Source organism: Parasteatoda tepidariorum, chromosome 6 (assembly GCF_982258835.1).
Source record: "Parasteatoda tepidariorum strain Cologne lab strain chromosome 6, Ptep-v5.0, whole genome shotgun sequence".
Lineage (NCBI taxonomy): Eukaryota > Metazoa > Arthropoda > Arachnida > Araneae > Theridiidae > Parasteatoda > Parasteatoda tepidariorum.
The window spans coordinates 49,437,640-49,452,200 of NC_141760.1; the positions used below are offsets into that span (position 1 = coordinate 49,437,640).

The window sequence follows — 14,561 nt, forward strand, 5'->3', positions numbered from 1 at the left end:
TTGTGTTTACAATGCTAAAGGTGCTAACACTAACGTAAGATGGTGCACAGCTTGCAACAAGAACAAACAGTAATAAGCAAATGGAAAGAGGCCAAATCAGGACTGCCAAAAAATAGAGTTATTCAAAATCTAGCAACCATGTCAACTTTTTTAACAATGTATCTATAAATAGCTAAAACAAATTTTCACTTCAAACTCACTAGAATTACTTAATAACATTATTCTTATGAAATACGGCACATTTTAGGCTCAAAAATTATCTCATTTACTTCTTTTATTGAAAACAAAATTATCCGTTTGAAAATATCGCCTCGCAGAATGAGCTGTAGTAAGCAGTTGCAAACTTTCTAACCGGAACTAAAGTATGTATGGAGCTCAAGATTGTTATTGTTTACATTTATATTGAAAACATCATCCATATGAAGCCTGTTCACGCGTCGCCATAACATAAGGGGAGGGATTCACCGAAAATTTTATAAATTTTTTTCTGGTTTTAAAAAGTTTGTTATTATATACATTCAATCAACTTTCCATTGGCGATCGAAATGGGCTGCAGGTGGCGTGGAGCAGAACTCTCTACCTATGGCAACACTTCACATGCTTTCACCATTAGCGTGTGGAAAGTCATAGAGGAAGGAAGAACGTTAGTTACTCTCTTGATTTTCATATAGATTAAAGTCTTCTAAGTTGGAAAACTATACGGAACTGAAAACTACATAGTTCTAAGGAAAAGTATCACCGAAATATTTGCTATTTAAAAGGAAAATTATTAAGAATTTTCCTTTTAAAAAATATTTTTGCTAAATGAAAAGGAAAATTGTTAAGAAAGGGGAAAATATCGGAAGAGAGGGAAGGGAGAAGGGCTAAAGGCATGAAACCGGTCTCTCAACAGATGGCGCTGCAGCACGTCCTACTAGAGTCGAAAACACCATCCTTTTCAAGTACGTGCAATCCTTAGAAATTATAGAACTGTTCTCACTGTATGCAAGTTGCACATGCGATCTCATGCGAATGCGAGCCTGATTAGTGAAATATTTTTCCTGTAAAAAAAACTCGCTAATCAGGTTCTTAATAACGCTTGAAATATTACAAGCAGTGAAAATGGCCCCTTCATTTTTCTATAATGCAATGAAAATAAATTCTGAGACTGGCCACATGTGTGAAGCTGTTCCTTGGCCAAAATAAAATAACTTCAACTTCTACTTTGACGTGTTTTGGTTTTCGATCGTGTGTTGATGCATGCGTAAAATAAATAAATTTCTAATAACTTTTAAAGTTTGACTTTAATTACAGTTTAATTTTTTTTAAATATGAGAGTTGAACACTGTTATTTTTGTTCTTCACCTGTTTATCCAGGCCACGGCATTCAGTTTATTCGAAATGACTGCAAAGTAATTTTTTCTGTTCCTTCTGTAAATAATTAATTTATCAATATATATTAAAAAAGATAAATGTCAGTATTTTCATTACCAATTTATTACATTTTCAAAATGTATTAGTCAATCTTGCTTATTTAATAGGTTGCATTTATTTCAATACTAAATATTACATGATGAAATCTCTTTGTTAAGAATTAATGAATTTTTAATTATACGATTGATTACTTACGTTGTGGTAAAAAAAATTCTATGTTTTGATTAATGATTCTATTTTACCGAGGTGCTACTTAAAAAGTTTTTGCTGCTGTTAAATCATTATAATAAGAACCATCATTTTTTATAGTTGTAAAGTATTATTCTTGCCGTTATTCTTCTAATATTAAAAGGGAAACTTATTATGTATCTCTTAGAACTCATATAATTTCCAAAGTAACTTTATGAGCATCATTTGTGAACCTCAAATAGAGTGACTAAAATCCATAATACTGGGCAGGAATCTATTATCAGGGTGGTCACCCACCTGGAATTATCAGGGAATTTTTTTTATACTGGAAAAAATCAGGGAAATATGGATAAAAACCTGGAAATTTTAAAGAAAAGCTGGAAATTTTTTCTTATATATTTTTTTTTATTCACTAATTTAAATTATTTGCTAATAATTTTCTTAATTTAAATTGTTTCATCCATTGTACCCACATTTTTTAGACGGAAATGTATCTCCAAACAGTTAAAATGTCATCAACTTACTTTGCTTTCGTCAAAATTTGCTCCGTTATAACCCTGTTAAACTAGAATACAACATAAAATTCTCCCATGCAAATGTAGAAACCTTTGATCTCTATGCAAACTGTGCAATTTAGGAAAGGCAAAGATTATGGTGGATATGGAAGACGGGGTTAGGATTCGGTTTTTAAAGTCTGTCCGTGTTCACACAATGATTCAAGTTTGTTCGCAATTGAGAGTGGTAATTTTTTTCTATTTTGACAAAATGTTTTTGTATTTTTAACTTTATTAAATTCTCTAAAAATTAGTTGGTTATAATTTAATAATAATAGATTTTATAGTGCCCTCTTTTTCTGAAAGCTTTTCAACTCCCATTCAAAGAAATCTGTAAATTATTTTTTCTCAGCAAACCAACCAATCACGCATTTTCCCCCATCACTAACAGCAATGTTTGTCGACAAATTGTACAATTCTTGCTAATGCAAGAATTGTAACAATTAATTTTTTCTATTTCATTTTAACCTTTTATAGTATATTCTTATTTTGAAAAAAGTTTTTTTTAGAACTAACTATATATTGATATCAAATTTTACGGTTTTGTTGGTAAATATTAGTTTTTTGATTCAAAATTTGAATTGTATAGTTATCACAATATCGAAAGTTCGTAAATGTTGCTTGCATTCCAGAGATGATATTTCAAAACTATTCCTCTTTTTACCTAAAAAAGCTGACAATGACTAAGGAATATATAGGAAACATATTAAATGATATATAAACATAAAATATATATTTTTTTATTCATATGTGTTTAGTCAGGAGAAGGAAAACGAAACTTAGTGTTTTAGTTCTGCACTGTACAAGATTCCAGTTGTTCAAACAAAAACAATTAACTATGCTAAACTAACAAACTGTGTGTTTAGATTGGAATTCTTTAAATGTTTTAATTTCAAATAAGAAAAAAAATCAAAAAAGTATAAATTTTAAGGAATTTTATCTATTTTTTTTCTTCTATAGAGCATAGAACTAAAAATGAGACAATTTTACATTTCTGACATTTATTTTCTTATACTGAATCTCTTAAAATAAAAATGCTATTTCAAAATGCCATTATTTAAAAATTTGACTTGAGATATTGGTTTAAGGAAAATATGATCAGTGAATTTTATAAAAAGCACTGGTAAGATGAAATACAGTATAATGCAGTATACAGTACAGCTTTATATTGAATTGTAATTACAGTGATTCACAAAAGTGTTGATACACTTATGACTTTCAATGAAATAAGACTATCCATTAATTAAAATGAATGTTTCCGAATGTATATTTAATGATAAAAAAATGTGTTCGAATCTTCACAAAACTGAAATATTTTAAATGACAATATGAAATATTTTAAAAACAAAGGAAAAGTTTATTTTTAAGGAATCAATCATCAAAAAGTGACGAAAACTTTATCCCACAAAAGTCATCATACACTTTTTTAAAAAAAATTCAGTCTATTAGTAATCTAATTTTTCGTTAAATTAGCAATTAGTGGAGTTTCCTTTAGCATCTACAATAGCTTTTAAAGGTTGAAAATACGTGTAACTAGTTTTTTTTTTTTTTTGTCAGGTGAAATTCGTGCAGAATATTTTTTTAAAATTTTTACAGAAACTTTTACAACACTCGATTGCAAATTTATGAATTTTTCCACAAAATTTATAATTTTAATCACTGATTTGAAGTCCTTCTTTTAAGCATTTTATCACATATTGCACAGTTCAATTGAATACAGTAAGCTAATTTAACATATTCATTACTGATTTACCTCTTATGAAGACAAATAATCAAATTTGGTCTATTTTATTACGACTACAAGTCATTTTTAAATGATAAAATAAAATATTACGGAGTTGACAAGCAAAAATTAAAATATAATTTTGCTATTATAGGTTTGATACTAAATTGCTAATAAAGAAATGAAAAATAATTAAATAAAAAAAGCAATTGGCGATAATTTTAATTCTGAGATCCAAAACATTTAAATGTACGATGACTTTCGTGGGGTAACATTTTTGTTACTGTTTGATTAAAAAATTAACTTTTGCTTTGTTTTTAAAATATTCCGTGCAGTTTTGCCAAAAATAGATTATACATCTTATTATAAAATACCCATTGTGAAATATTCATTTTAATTATTGAATTTTTATTACCTATTTCAATATAAGTTATAATTAAGTGAGCACTTTTGGGAGCCACTGTAATTATTAAAAATTATTGATATATAATCACCTGAAACGGTTTTCTTTTCCTTAATGAAAATATATTAAACAATACTTATCCAAGGTTTTATTGGTTGTTCTGATTTTGTCATTTTGTAGGTACACTTTGAGCAAATACTACTTAAAGTAACACATTAAATTCAATAAAAGCAATTAAAATTATTCAATAAAAACAACATATTCTACAAGCTAAACATATTATTTTCTCCATGTCTTAATTTTTTAAAAATTAATGTTGTGCCAGAACATTAAAAAATAATGAAAAATTATCTTGTAAGGAAATAAATTTTTTTTTCAAGATATGTTTAAAAAAATGACATTTTGAATAAGATATTTTATAATACAGACACTTTTCTTGTACACATCCTACACTTTATAAGAAAAAAGGGGGAAAAAATGCAAACCTGGAAATTTTAAGATTTTTACCTGGAAAAATCAGGGAAATTTGAAATCTGTTTTAAGTGGCCACCTTGATTATATATATTGTGTTTATATCTACCCATAATTTTACCTTATTATAGAGTAGACTATTTTTAATTTTTACCAGTTCTAATAGAAGTATATTTAATCCACTAGAAATATTCTAATCCACTTTCTTGATTATTAATGGGCATGTCTAAATTTTATTAATGCAGTGTTTTTGTCAGTGTATGTTATTGTACTGCATTTTTGTCTCTAAAATATTATAGGTAAAATGAAGTCTTTTCTTCTTTTTGAAAGTTATCTACAATTTTAAGACTGATTTATTGATTTTATAGCTCTTTTTCATCATTTTACGTAGGCTAAAATCTAACTCCTGATTTCTCAATATCAATTACTTGACTGCAATGATCTGTTCTTCAATCTTCATAAAAGTACAAAATTACGGCAAATTTAGATCATTTGAAGTGACTAGAATTAAAATCAAAAGTGTGTTTTTAAAGGAAGAAAAAATTACTAAGCATTAACTATGTATATTACTAGAAAAATAGCCAGACTCTACAAACCGTTTGGGCAGCCATGTCGCCTGAAAAATCATGGCTGCCATTCATATTTCTGTTAAATTTGTTAAGTCTAACTCCTTTTCCATATTATGCTGGTTTCTAAAAGTTTATCTTTTCTTGTAGAAATTTTGTATTTTTGTGGACCCTGAAAATAACTACATCCTACATCACAAATTAATTAAAATTATTTTAATATTTCTTTTATGTAATTAAATAGGGCTCCAGGAATTAAAAGTATATAGCAGCTAAGTGTATTGCCCTAAATTTTTTGTAAAAAAAAATAACAATATCCATTTTTTTTTTTTAAATTAATACCATCATAGTTTTGTTGATGTCCAAGAAAATGTAAAAGTTTTCATACAGTCAAGGTCTTTTTATGTATAGTTATCAAGCAAATTTTTTTTTATTAATCTTAAAGTTAATGTCAATTTGTATTCTTCTGGGTTTTTTTTTTTTTTTTTTTTTTTGTGATATAACACATTTTTAAGTTTGATACTAATTTCACTGATGCTACACATTTTATTCAATGCTAAAATAAAATAAAATTTTTCAGATATTCAGATTCTGTAGATCCAAATGTCGAAAAATGTTTAATAGAAAGAAGAATCCGAGAAAGCTGAAGTGGACAAAGGCCTTTAGAAAAGCTGCTGGCAAAGAACTTACTGTAGATCCTGCATTTGAATTCGAAAAACGACGCAATGTCCCTGTTCAATACAATAGAGAGTTGTGGCGAGAAACAAGTATATAATTTGTTTTAAAATCATAGATTTTTAAAATTTCTTAAGTTACTTCATACATTTTGTTGCTATTGATTTCTGTATTGTAAAAAAAATTTAACTTTATTAAAGCATATATTTTGACATAAGTTTTGAGGTAAATCAAGTGCAATAAATTCTATTATTTCGTCCTCTACAATTAAATCTTATGCATTTGTAAGTTTCCTAATCTGTTTTATCCTCTTACAATGTTTAATGCTTTATAGGAAACTAGAAAAAGGTTTAGAAAATTTTATTATCAAATTTAAATTTTTATTAATCAAATTAAATTTATTAGATTTTTTAGTTGTAGTGTTAGCCTTCATTTTTATTTATTTAGATAGAAATTGAAAATACTTAGCAGAAAGCAAAAAAATCTATATGTCTAATGGAATATCTATATGTTTTCTTTTTTTTTTTTTTTTTTTTTTTTTGCTGAAAATTTTTCTCAATTGTATTAAATTAGTACAATTGTGATGATGATCTTAATTTTAACTGTGTTAAGAAAAATATTTTCCTCAAGCTGTAGTGGCTTATTTATATAGTCTCAATATGTATTTAGAAAGAAAAAAAAAACGTAATGATGCATATTTTTATCATTATGATGTTTTGAAATAAATTTCTAGCTTGTTGTTTAAGTCAATAGTGCCAGTGCTTCATGATCATTGTGATTGTTTAAATTTTTTAACGTGGATCAGTGACTAAAATCGCTGGTAACGAAATTACTGATCCAGTAATCAACCCCATCTCTTTATTGAGTTAAAGCTCTGGCTACAACGTGAAGTGAGTTTATTAAAATTTAATCTCTTTGATTAAGTAGCTATAAAAAGCTTGAAGAATGTTATTTTTAAAATCTTTAGTTTTTATTTTATTGCCCACGTTATTATTTTTTATTTCAACAATAAATTCACGTTCTATCTGGATATTGAAGCCAGCTTATTTATATAAAGCTTTCAGTTCGGGTTATGTGACAAAAATGAAAAGAGGGCCACTGCTTTTAAAATCGTTTGTTTTTATTATTATTATTATTTATGTTATTATTTTTTTCGTTTTATCGATATTATTTTAAGTTCAAGTTGCAGCTAGATGGTTAAGTTAGTTTATTTATATAGAACCTGATTAGGTTGTGTGGTAGTTGATTGAAAGTGCTTTTTGAATTATTAGTTTTCTCATTATCATTCATATAATTTTTCTAAGTTTTCAGTGTACAATTTATTAGCCGTTGGTAAACTAAATCTGATAAAAATGCTGGATGTTTAAATTAACTTTTTTCTTACTTTACAGTTAAAGCAATGAAAAAAGTATCTGAGATAAAAACAAGAAGAGAAGCTTGTTTTATAGGTCAAAGGTAAATATTACAAATTAATTATATGGAGTGGTTTTTATATTTTTCATTTTATATGTGACTGTAATGTGAATTAGAATGATTAATTAATGGAGAGAAAGGCAGTTTTAAAACTGTCCTGTTAGAAAGAAGGAAAAAAAGCAAGAAAATCTTTTATGTAGTATTAACTTGCTCAGTTTTTTTTTTTTTTTTTCAAAAGATGTTAAGACTAGGGAATTTAGATGTTAAGACTATTTCAGAATTTCAACAAAACAAAAACAAAAAAAGTCATGCAATTATTGTTAATTTGACAGGAGTCTATCTAGGCCAAATTTACTATCATGTAGCGGAACTTCAACTTGCGGATAAATCCATATTTTTGTGTTGATTTTTTAATATAATTTTAATCTTCACAATTTATGTCTAAATTTTCACAAAATAGGTACCTTTCAGAAAAACCTAGAGAGACCCGTCTTCGTAGCTAGACGCTATCAACAGCTCCGTGGTTAGACAAAATCAAAAACGTCTTCGTCACCGCGGTGACAGCGTCAGCTTAGGCAAGAATTCTCACATATTATATCGTTGATCCTCAGGTGTTGTCTAACATAATGGCCAAATTAGATTTCTGATGCATCGCCTAAAGCGAGAGTCACTCTCGGCAGCTTAAATCAGATTTCTGATGCATCGCCTAAAGGAAAGTCATTATATTGGCCTGCCGGTATATGCTTTGAATCGGTATTTCGCGACACATCCGTTTATAACCCAGTCCTAGTGGTTACTAACTACTTTGGAATTGTAGCAACTACTTCACTACTTTAAGGAGGTGAACTTTATTGGAGAGCTTAATTTACTCCGATGCTCAAAATGATTTTGAATAAGAGATTGGCTTACATTAAATATAAGTGAATAATTAAGAAATATTTATTTTTGTTTACATGAGCCAGTTTGTTATTCCAAAATATTTTTTATTTTGTTCATATAACTTTCAACTTTTTATGCGTTTTTCAACTGTGAATGTTTAATTTAAGAAATGGGAAATTATCAAATACTTGTAATTTTTTAATTGTTTAATACTCTTTTATTTCCTTCTAAAAAAGATACGTCAGAAATACATTCTCTTCCTTTGAAATAACATCAATGTTTCACTAGTGTACATTTGCATGTGGAAGTGTGACCAGAGTGATTAACTATCTATTTTTTTTTTTTTAATGGCTACTTTAAATATTAGTTATATGTAATTTTGAATATGTAATTTCTGTTAATAATCAGCTGCCGCCACATGATCATTTTCATTGCATGCATTGACAGATCAGCGAAAATTTGTTTCATTAGAATTGTGTTTCTTTTCTAAACTAACATTAAAAATAGTTGCCAGAAAATTGCTGCAAGCTGTTGTTTTTTTTTAATTATTATTATTATTAATTTTAATATTATTTTCAGTCCCATTAATAAGATAAAATTTTCTAATCTCAAGCAGCCCATTGACAGTCAAAGTAGCTGGGGTATATACCAAATTAATTGCCTTAAAGTGCCGTGTCAAGGAACATGAAGCCTATGTCAAAAAACAAGAATTTAAGCGCTCATCTATTGCCCAACATTGTTGGGAATCTAATCATAATTTTGATTTTTCTTCTTCTAAAGTTATTCAAAATTGTTCTTCAATTTTTGATTTAGATTTTTATGAGTCCTATAATATTTTCAAAAATTCCAAACTGTTGGTCAATGACCTATCCAGCATTCCTTATCTTTCTCCTGTTTGGAAATCTATGATTAAACCTAACTGAACCCCCCCCCCCCACCTTTTTGTTCCTTGCTTCCCATTCGTCCTCATCCTTTCACCCTTCCCTCCTATTGGCCGTTGCTCTAATCCCCTTGTGACGTCACCTTTCTCTATATATTTACCCTTTTTTTCTCTCATTTCTTTCTGATGCACTGATGAAGGTTGCCCTTTGAGCATCCAAAACAGCTGTCTGCTTTTAATAATATTTTTGTGCTCTTTACTGTTGTCTAACTTAGTTTGCTCACAAATGATAAAACGGTGGCTGAGAAACATTTCGAAAATTTGAAATTTATTTTTTTTCAGCCCCACATTAAAATGTATAGATTTTTTTCTTCCTTTTTAGGGGAGATTATTCTGAGCTAACATTTCTTTGTCTTCTCGTGTCTAATTTTTATTGTTAGAAGGGCTGAAGAAGAGATAATTTTTAACTGTTAGATAATATTCTAAATCTATTTTTAGACTTAACTGAATATTTACTGACAAATTGCCCCGTGCAAATTGTCAAATTGCATAGAAAAATTAAAAATAATGCTGCATGTGTCTATTCGAATAATGTATAATGCTTCAGAGAAGCATGTCGTCGAAATTTCACCCTGTAATACTATAGCAAAAAATTTCTGCTGTTTTTTTTTTTTTTTTTTTTTTTTAAATTATTATCATTATATTCCACTAATCATGTGAATGTAAAATACATTCAAGAATATTTAAATAAATTGAATAATTTAAGTAAAATGACTTTAAAATTAGATCATAAAAATTTGTTATGATTATTTTTCATGGGATCTTGTTGATACCCTGTAGTTAATAAATTTGCTATGCACGAAAGTCTTAATTGTTTTTAAAATTCTTTTAACTTTTTTTTTTCACAGATGTATCCTCTTTTTCTTCTGTTTTGCCTCCTCGTGTCTATCCTTTTAATTATATTAGTGTAATCATAAAAAATATATCCAACTAATGATATGGCACTTTTTACACCATTTAACCATTTTAATAACTACATTTTTCATGAGGAAATTGAAATTCTTATCACAAAACAATCTACAAGTTTTTAAAAAATTATTATCCACCATCCTACATGGCTGATTGAATTGTTGGTTCAAAAAAGAAAAGGAAAAAAAAATAGTATGTGAACACTTGGGGAAAAAAAATTGTACAACTAAAGTGTATATTAAAGTATTATAATAAAACACTTACAATGTAGTATTTAAAAACTGTTTTAATTAATGTCAAATTTTTTTCTACGTAGATTAAAAAAGGGCAAGGTTCTTGCAAAAGAACTGGATTTGAAAGAAGTACAAAGAGATATGTCTCTAATCAGATCTGTTGCTGGTATGTTTCACTTCAATTACTTTTTTTAAAAAAATATTTTAATCTGATAATGTTAGGTAAAAAAAAAAAAGTTTATAAACTAGAGTATGTTGGTGATTATAAAATTCAGTTCGACTCTCTGTGTGTTATTTCTTGCTTCAAGTCCGACATTCTCTTCCTATCAAGTCATAAAACAAGGAATGAGTATTTAACCATAAAAAGTACTAATTATTGTCAAAAATATGAATCTCTTTTAATAGAAGCTTTAATAATGTATGATGTGTTGAGATTGATAATAATATTTATTTTAAAAAGAAAAGTAAAATTGCAACTTGCCTGTAATGGTCTTGAGTATTTATATTGGGCTCCCAGATGGTCCTTTTCTCACCTCCAACATCTGTTTTTGAAATGAAGTGTCTTTTGGTCTTTTTTTTTTTTTTTTTTTTTAAATGCTTATTGACTATTTTTAGAAGATCAAATCTTATATGATAAAAGATTAGTTGTCCCAAAAATTTCAATTTATATCTTTTTACTGTTTATTTAAAATGATTTCAATCCAATTAACAAATCAATATCTGCAAATATGTTAAATTGTAGGATTGTTCACAAATTAATTTTTTTCTAATACATTTAGTTGCGTTTGGAATTTTAAAAAATCTTAGCAAATTACAATGTGAAATAGAATATTAAGCTTTCAGATTAGCTCTTAAGGAGTGATTTCAGTTTTGTAAGTTGATAGATTATTTTTTAGCTTATGACAATAGTATTATTGGAAATAGTGGTTACAATAGGGGGTATTTAAATTGTTTATGAATTATTAACTAATTAAATACATAATTTACGCTCTATTATTATTATTTTTGTATTTGATGGAAGAAATTATCCCTTTTCGATGGATTTCACTTCAGTTTTTAAGTAAAGCAACAATTTTGATATCAACAATTAGTAAAGAATCCAGTATTTTCTACAAGAATCAGAACCTTTAAGGCTGGTTTCACTTCTGACTTAAAAGTTGCCGGAATTTTTTGTTCTTGAGAAAAGTCATATATGCCACTAGGCAATTGTTCGCCTTAGTTTAAAAGGGAAGAGCATGCAAAAGAAATATTTGACGAAATGTGAAGAAGTACCATCATTTTTAATCGCAACTCTTGCTAATTAAAGTTGGAGAAATGAAAGGAAAACGAACATTAAGTACACTATAAAAGACTGTTACTTAAATGATACGGGGTGTTCGCTTAAACCCAGGTTTATTATAACAGGGCTCAACTTAATTGACCACACTCAGGGCCAGATTAACCTATAGGCACACTAGGCACGTGCCTAGGGCCTACGTAAAACTTGGGAGAAAAAAATTTGTTGACAAAAATAATTTAGCTTTAAAAACAACAAGTGTATTTTGCACAAAATTATGAAGATACAATTAAAAATATAATATTTTTCGGTAATAAATTATTTTGCAGAATCTTATGATCTAATATATTACTTTTTTGCGATTTTTGGATTCAAAGAAATCTTGTATTATGCTATCGAATTCCAAACTACGCAAAATGTCGTATTCAATAGACATAAGTGCAAGCGATGCAAAACGATCTTGATTCATTGTTGAACGCAAATAATTTTTTACCGATTTTAATCTGGAGAAAGATCTTTCTCCTTCTGCATTTGATCCAAGAATCGACAAATATATTCTTAATGCAATGTGAACGTTAGGAAAAGTATTCACAAGTTTATTTTTAATTTCGATAGTCATTAAAGATAAACTTGTTTATCTTTAATAACTATCGAAATTAAATTTATCTTAAAGTTTGATAAACAAATTTGTAAATTAAAATCTATATTAATGAAAATGTAAAAAAAAAATATGCAAGAAACTTTTAGCATATATTTTGAAAAGAGGGAAGGAGGGGAGGGTCCCTAAAACGGCTGTGCCTAGGGCCTACGAAAGATATAATCAGGCTCTGACCACACTATATTGTTTCAATATTTAATGAAAAATTTATTAAGTTTCATAACTTTGGCAAAAGCTACTCTAGCAACATTTTCAATATTCCTGTTTATCCAACAGATTTTCTACTACTAGCCTTTATTTAACTGGGTGTCGACCTTAGTCAACTATTATTAACAATTTAATATCGTTTTACTTGAGTTTATGGAACATATTCTACAAGTATATTTATGTATAAAATTATTTGTACGTTTAGAAGATCTAACGCTCTGAAGTAAATATGTAACAAATATTTGGCTTGATATTATTTGAGTAATTATTTTCCAACTAAGTTTTTTCTTTTTTTTCATTTCTTTTTTTTTTGGTAAAAACTTTAAAAGATTTAAATTTATGTCTTAAATCGTATTTTTTGCTATACATTATTAAAAATCGTTTTTTCACAGATTTATTAAGTTCTAAAACTTGTTAACTTGTCTTCTCTTGTTAACTTAAGTTTCAAAACCTGTTGGCTGACACATAACTAGAAAAGCAAAATTTTCAGAAATGAAACTAAATTACTTTATACTGAATCATAAGTTTTGTTATGCTGATTTTTTTCTTTTTTTAATTATATTCAGGCAAGTTAAGTTCATCATTTTTTCAACTCTCAATATTTTAAAAATCTAGAACTTTTTTTTTAATTTTTGCTTTTTTCTTTTTTAACTAAAGCAAAGCATGTCAAATTGACTTTATTCTTTTATTGTCACTTTCTTCTTGTTAGGTAAGATGCACAACTAGTACCAGGTCTTTTATGGTCACTTTTTTCTACGGCAGTGTGAAAAAGTTAAATTAAGATTTTTAGTGTTAAATCTTTCGTTTAAAAACTAAAAGCGATTTTTGTTTCGGTTTCTATCTAGCTCTAAGAACATATTGTAATTGCAAACATATCTAGTAATATTGTTTTTATATATGTTTTAATTATGACCAAGGCAATTAAGAGAGTTTCTATTAGAATTTATCTTTATTTTTTTCTTGAAAATAGGGTAATTGGCAAACTGAAATGTTTAGTTTTAAAAAATTAAGATCGATTTTTATTTTTTCTGTATTGCTTTTGTATATAATCTTTGTTTTTTATGGGCGTTCATGATAGCTCTGCAAGAATAAAGAGGATATTTTTTTCGACTTTACGCTTTTGCTTTCAATTGCTGTTAGTCTGTTTTATATTAAATATTTCTAATTATCTTAATATCTAATCATCTTAAACATTTCAATTAAAGTATTTTCCCTTTTACCCATATCAATTTTGCTGCAGAGCTATGATTATTTTTCTAAAAATAAAATTGCTATTCAGCCGATTTTCATATTTTTCAATTTATCTCTTTCTACTTGGAATTTTCAAAATTGTAAACCATTTTTTATGTGCAATTTGAGACAGGCCCTTTTTTCAAGCACATTAGGACAATGAATATGAAACTATGCATTGTATAAATTGTGTTTTGGGTGGTTATTATTTTATTATCTATGAATTTTGATTTGAATACATTTCTTTTCTTAGCCACAGACAAAATGAAAATAAAAGAAGAAGAAATGAATGTGGACACATTAGAAGAAAAGCAAGAAGAAAAAATGATGGAAATGAATTAATCATTATTTGTTTCATTGTTATTTGTTCATGCATTCATTGATTTCTGTAAAAAAAAAATAATAATAAAATAAAAAAAAATTGTATAAAGCGAAATTGCTCTTTTAAAATATATTTTGTTTTTAAACTGTGTAATGGGGTCGAAGAAAAAATCAGAATAACATTTTTCTAAAAGAACAATTGGAACTTTTTTCTGAGCAGTTTGCATGTATCAGGCTAATTGTAAATAATTATTATTTGTGAACAGCAAACCAAACAAAGAAGCATAATAAAAGTAAATTTTATTGAAAAAAATAATAAAATGCACTATTTTGAATTTCAGAATCACTTTGTTTTAGAACAGAAAATTTTAACAGCATGGGTTCATGCGTAGCAAATGTGTAATGCCAGGCTGTGCTCTCTTAATAGCCTCAATGAAGTTAAATATTTATTTCATAACCATTTCTAGTAGAATTATTGCTTTGTTCTATATTAGTTATGAT

At 27.4% G+C, this 14,561-nt stretch overlaps 1 protein-coding gene across 1 annotated transcript; it reads left to right on the plus strand.

Moving 5' to 3' along the window:
• Positions 1–1,181: 1,181 nt before the first annotated feature.
• On the plus strand, positions 1,182–14,175 carry RpL24-like (ribosomal protein L24-like). Its single transcript, XM_087165826.1, has 5 exons — positions 1,182–1,391; positions 5,900–6,086; positions 7,386–7,449; positions 10,452–10,534; positions 13,993–14,175. The coding sequence occupies exons 1-5, from the start codon at positions 1,311–1,313 to the stop codon at positions 14,079–14,081; spliced, it is 504 nt and encodes a 167-aa protein (XP_087021952.1). The 5' UTR covers positions 1,182–1,310; the 3' UTR covers positions 14,082–14,175.
• The last annotated feature ends 386 nt before the right edge of the window (positions 14,176–14,561 follow it).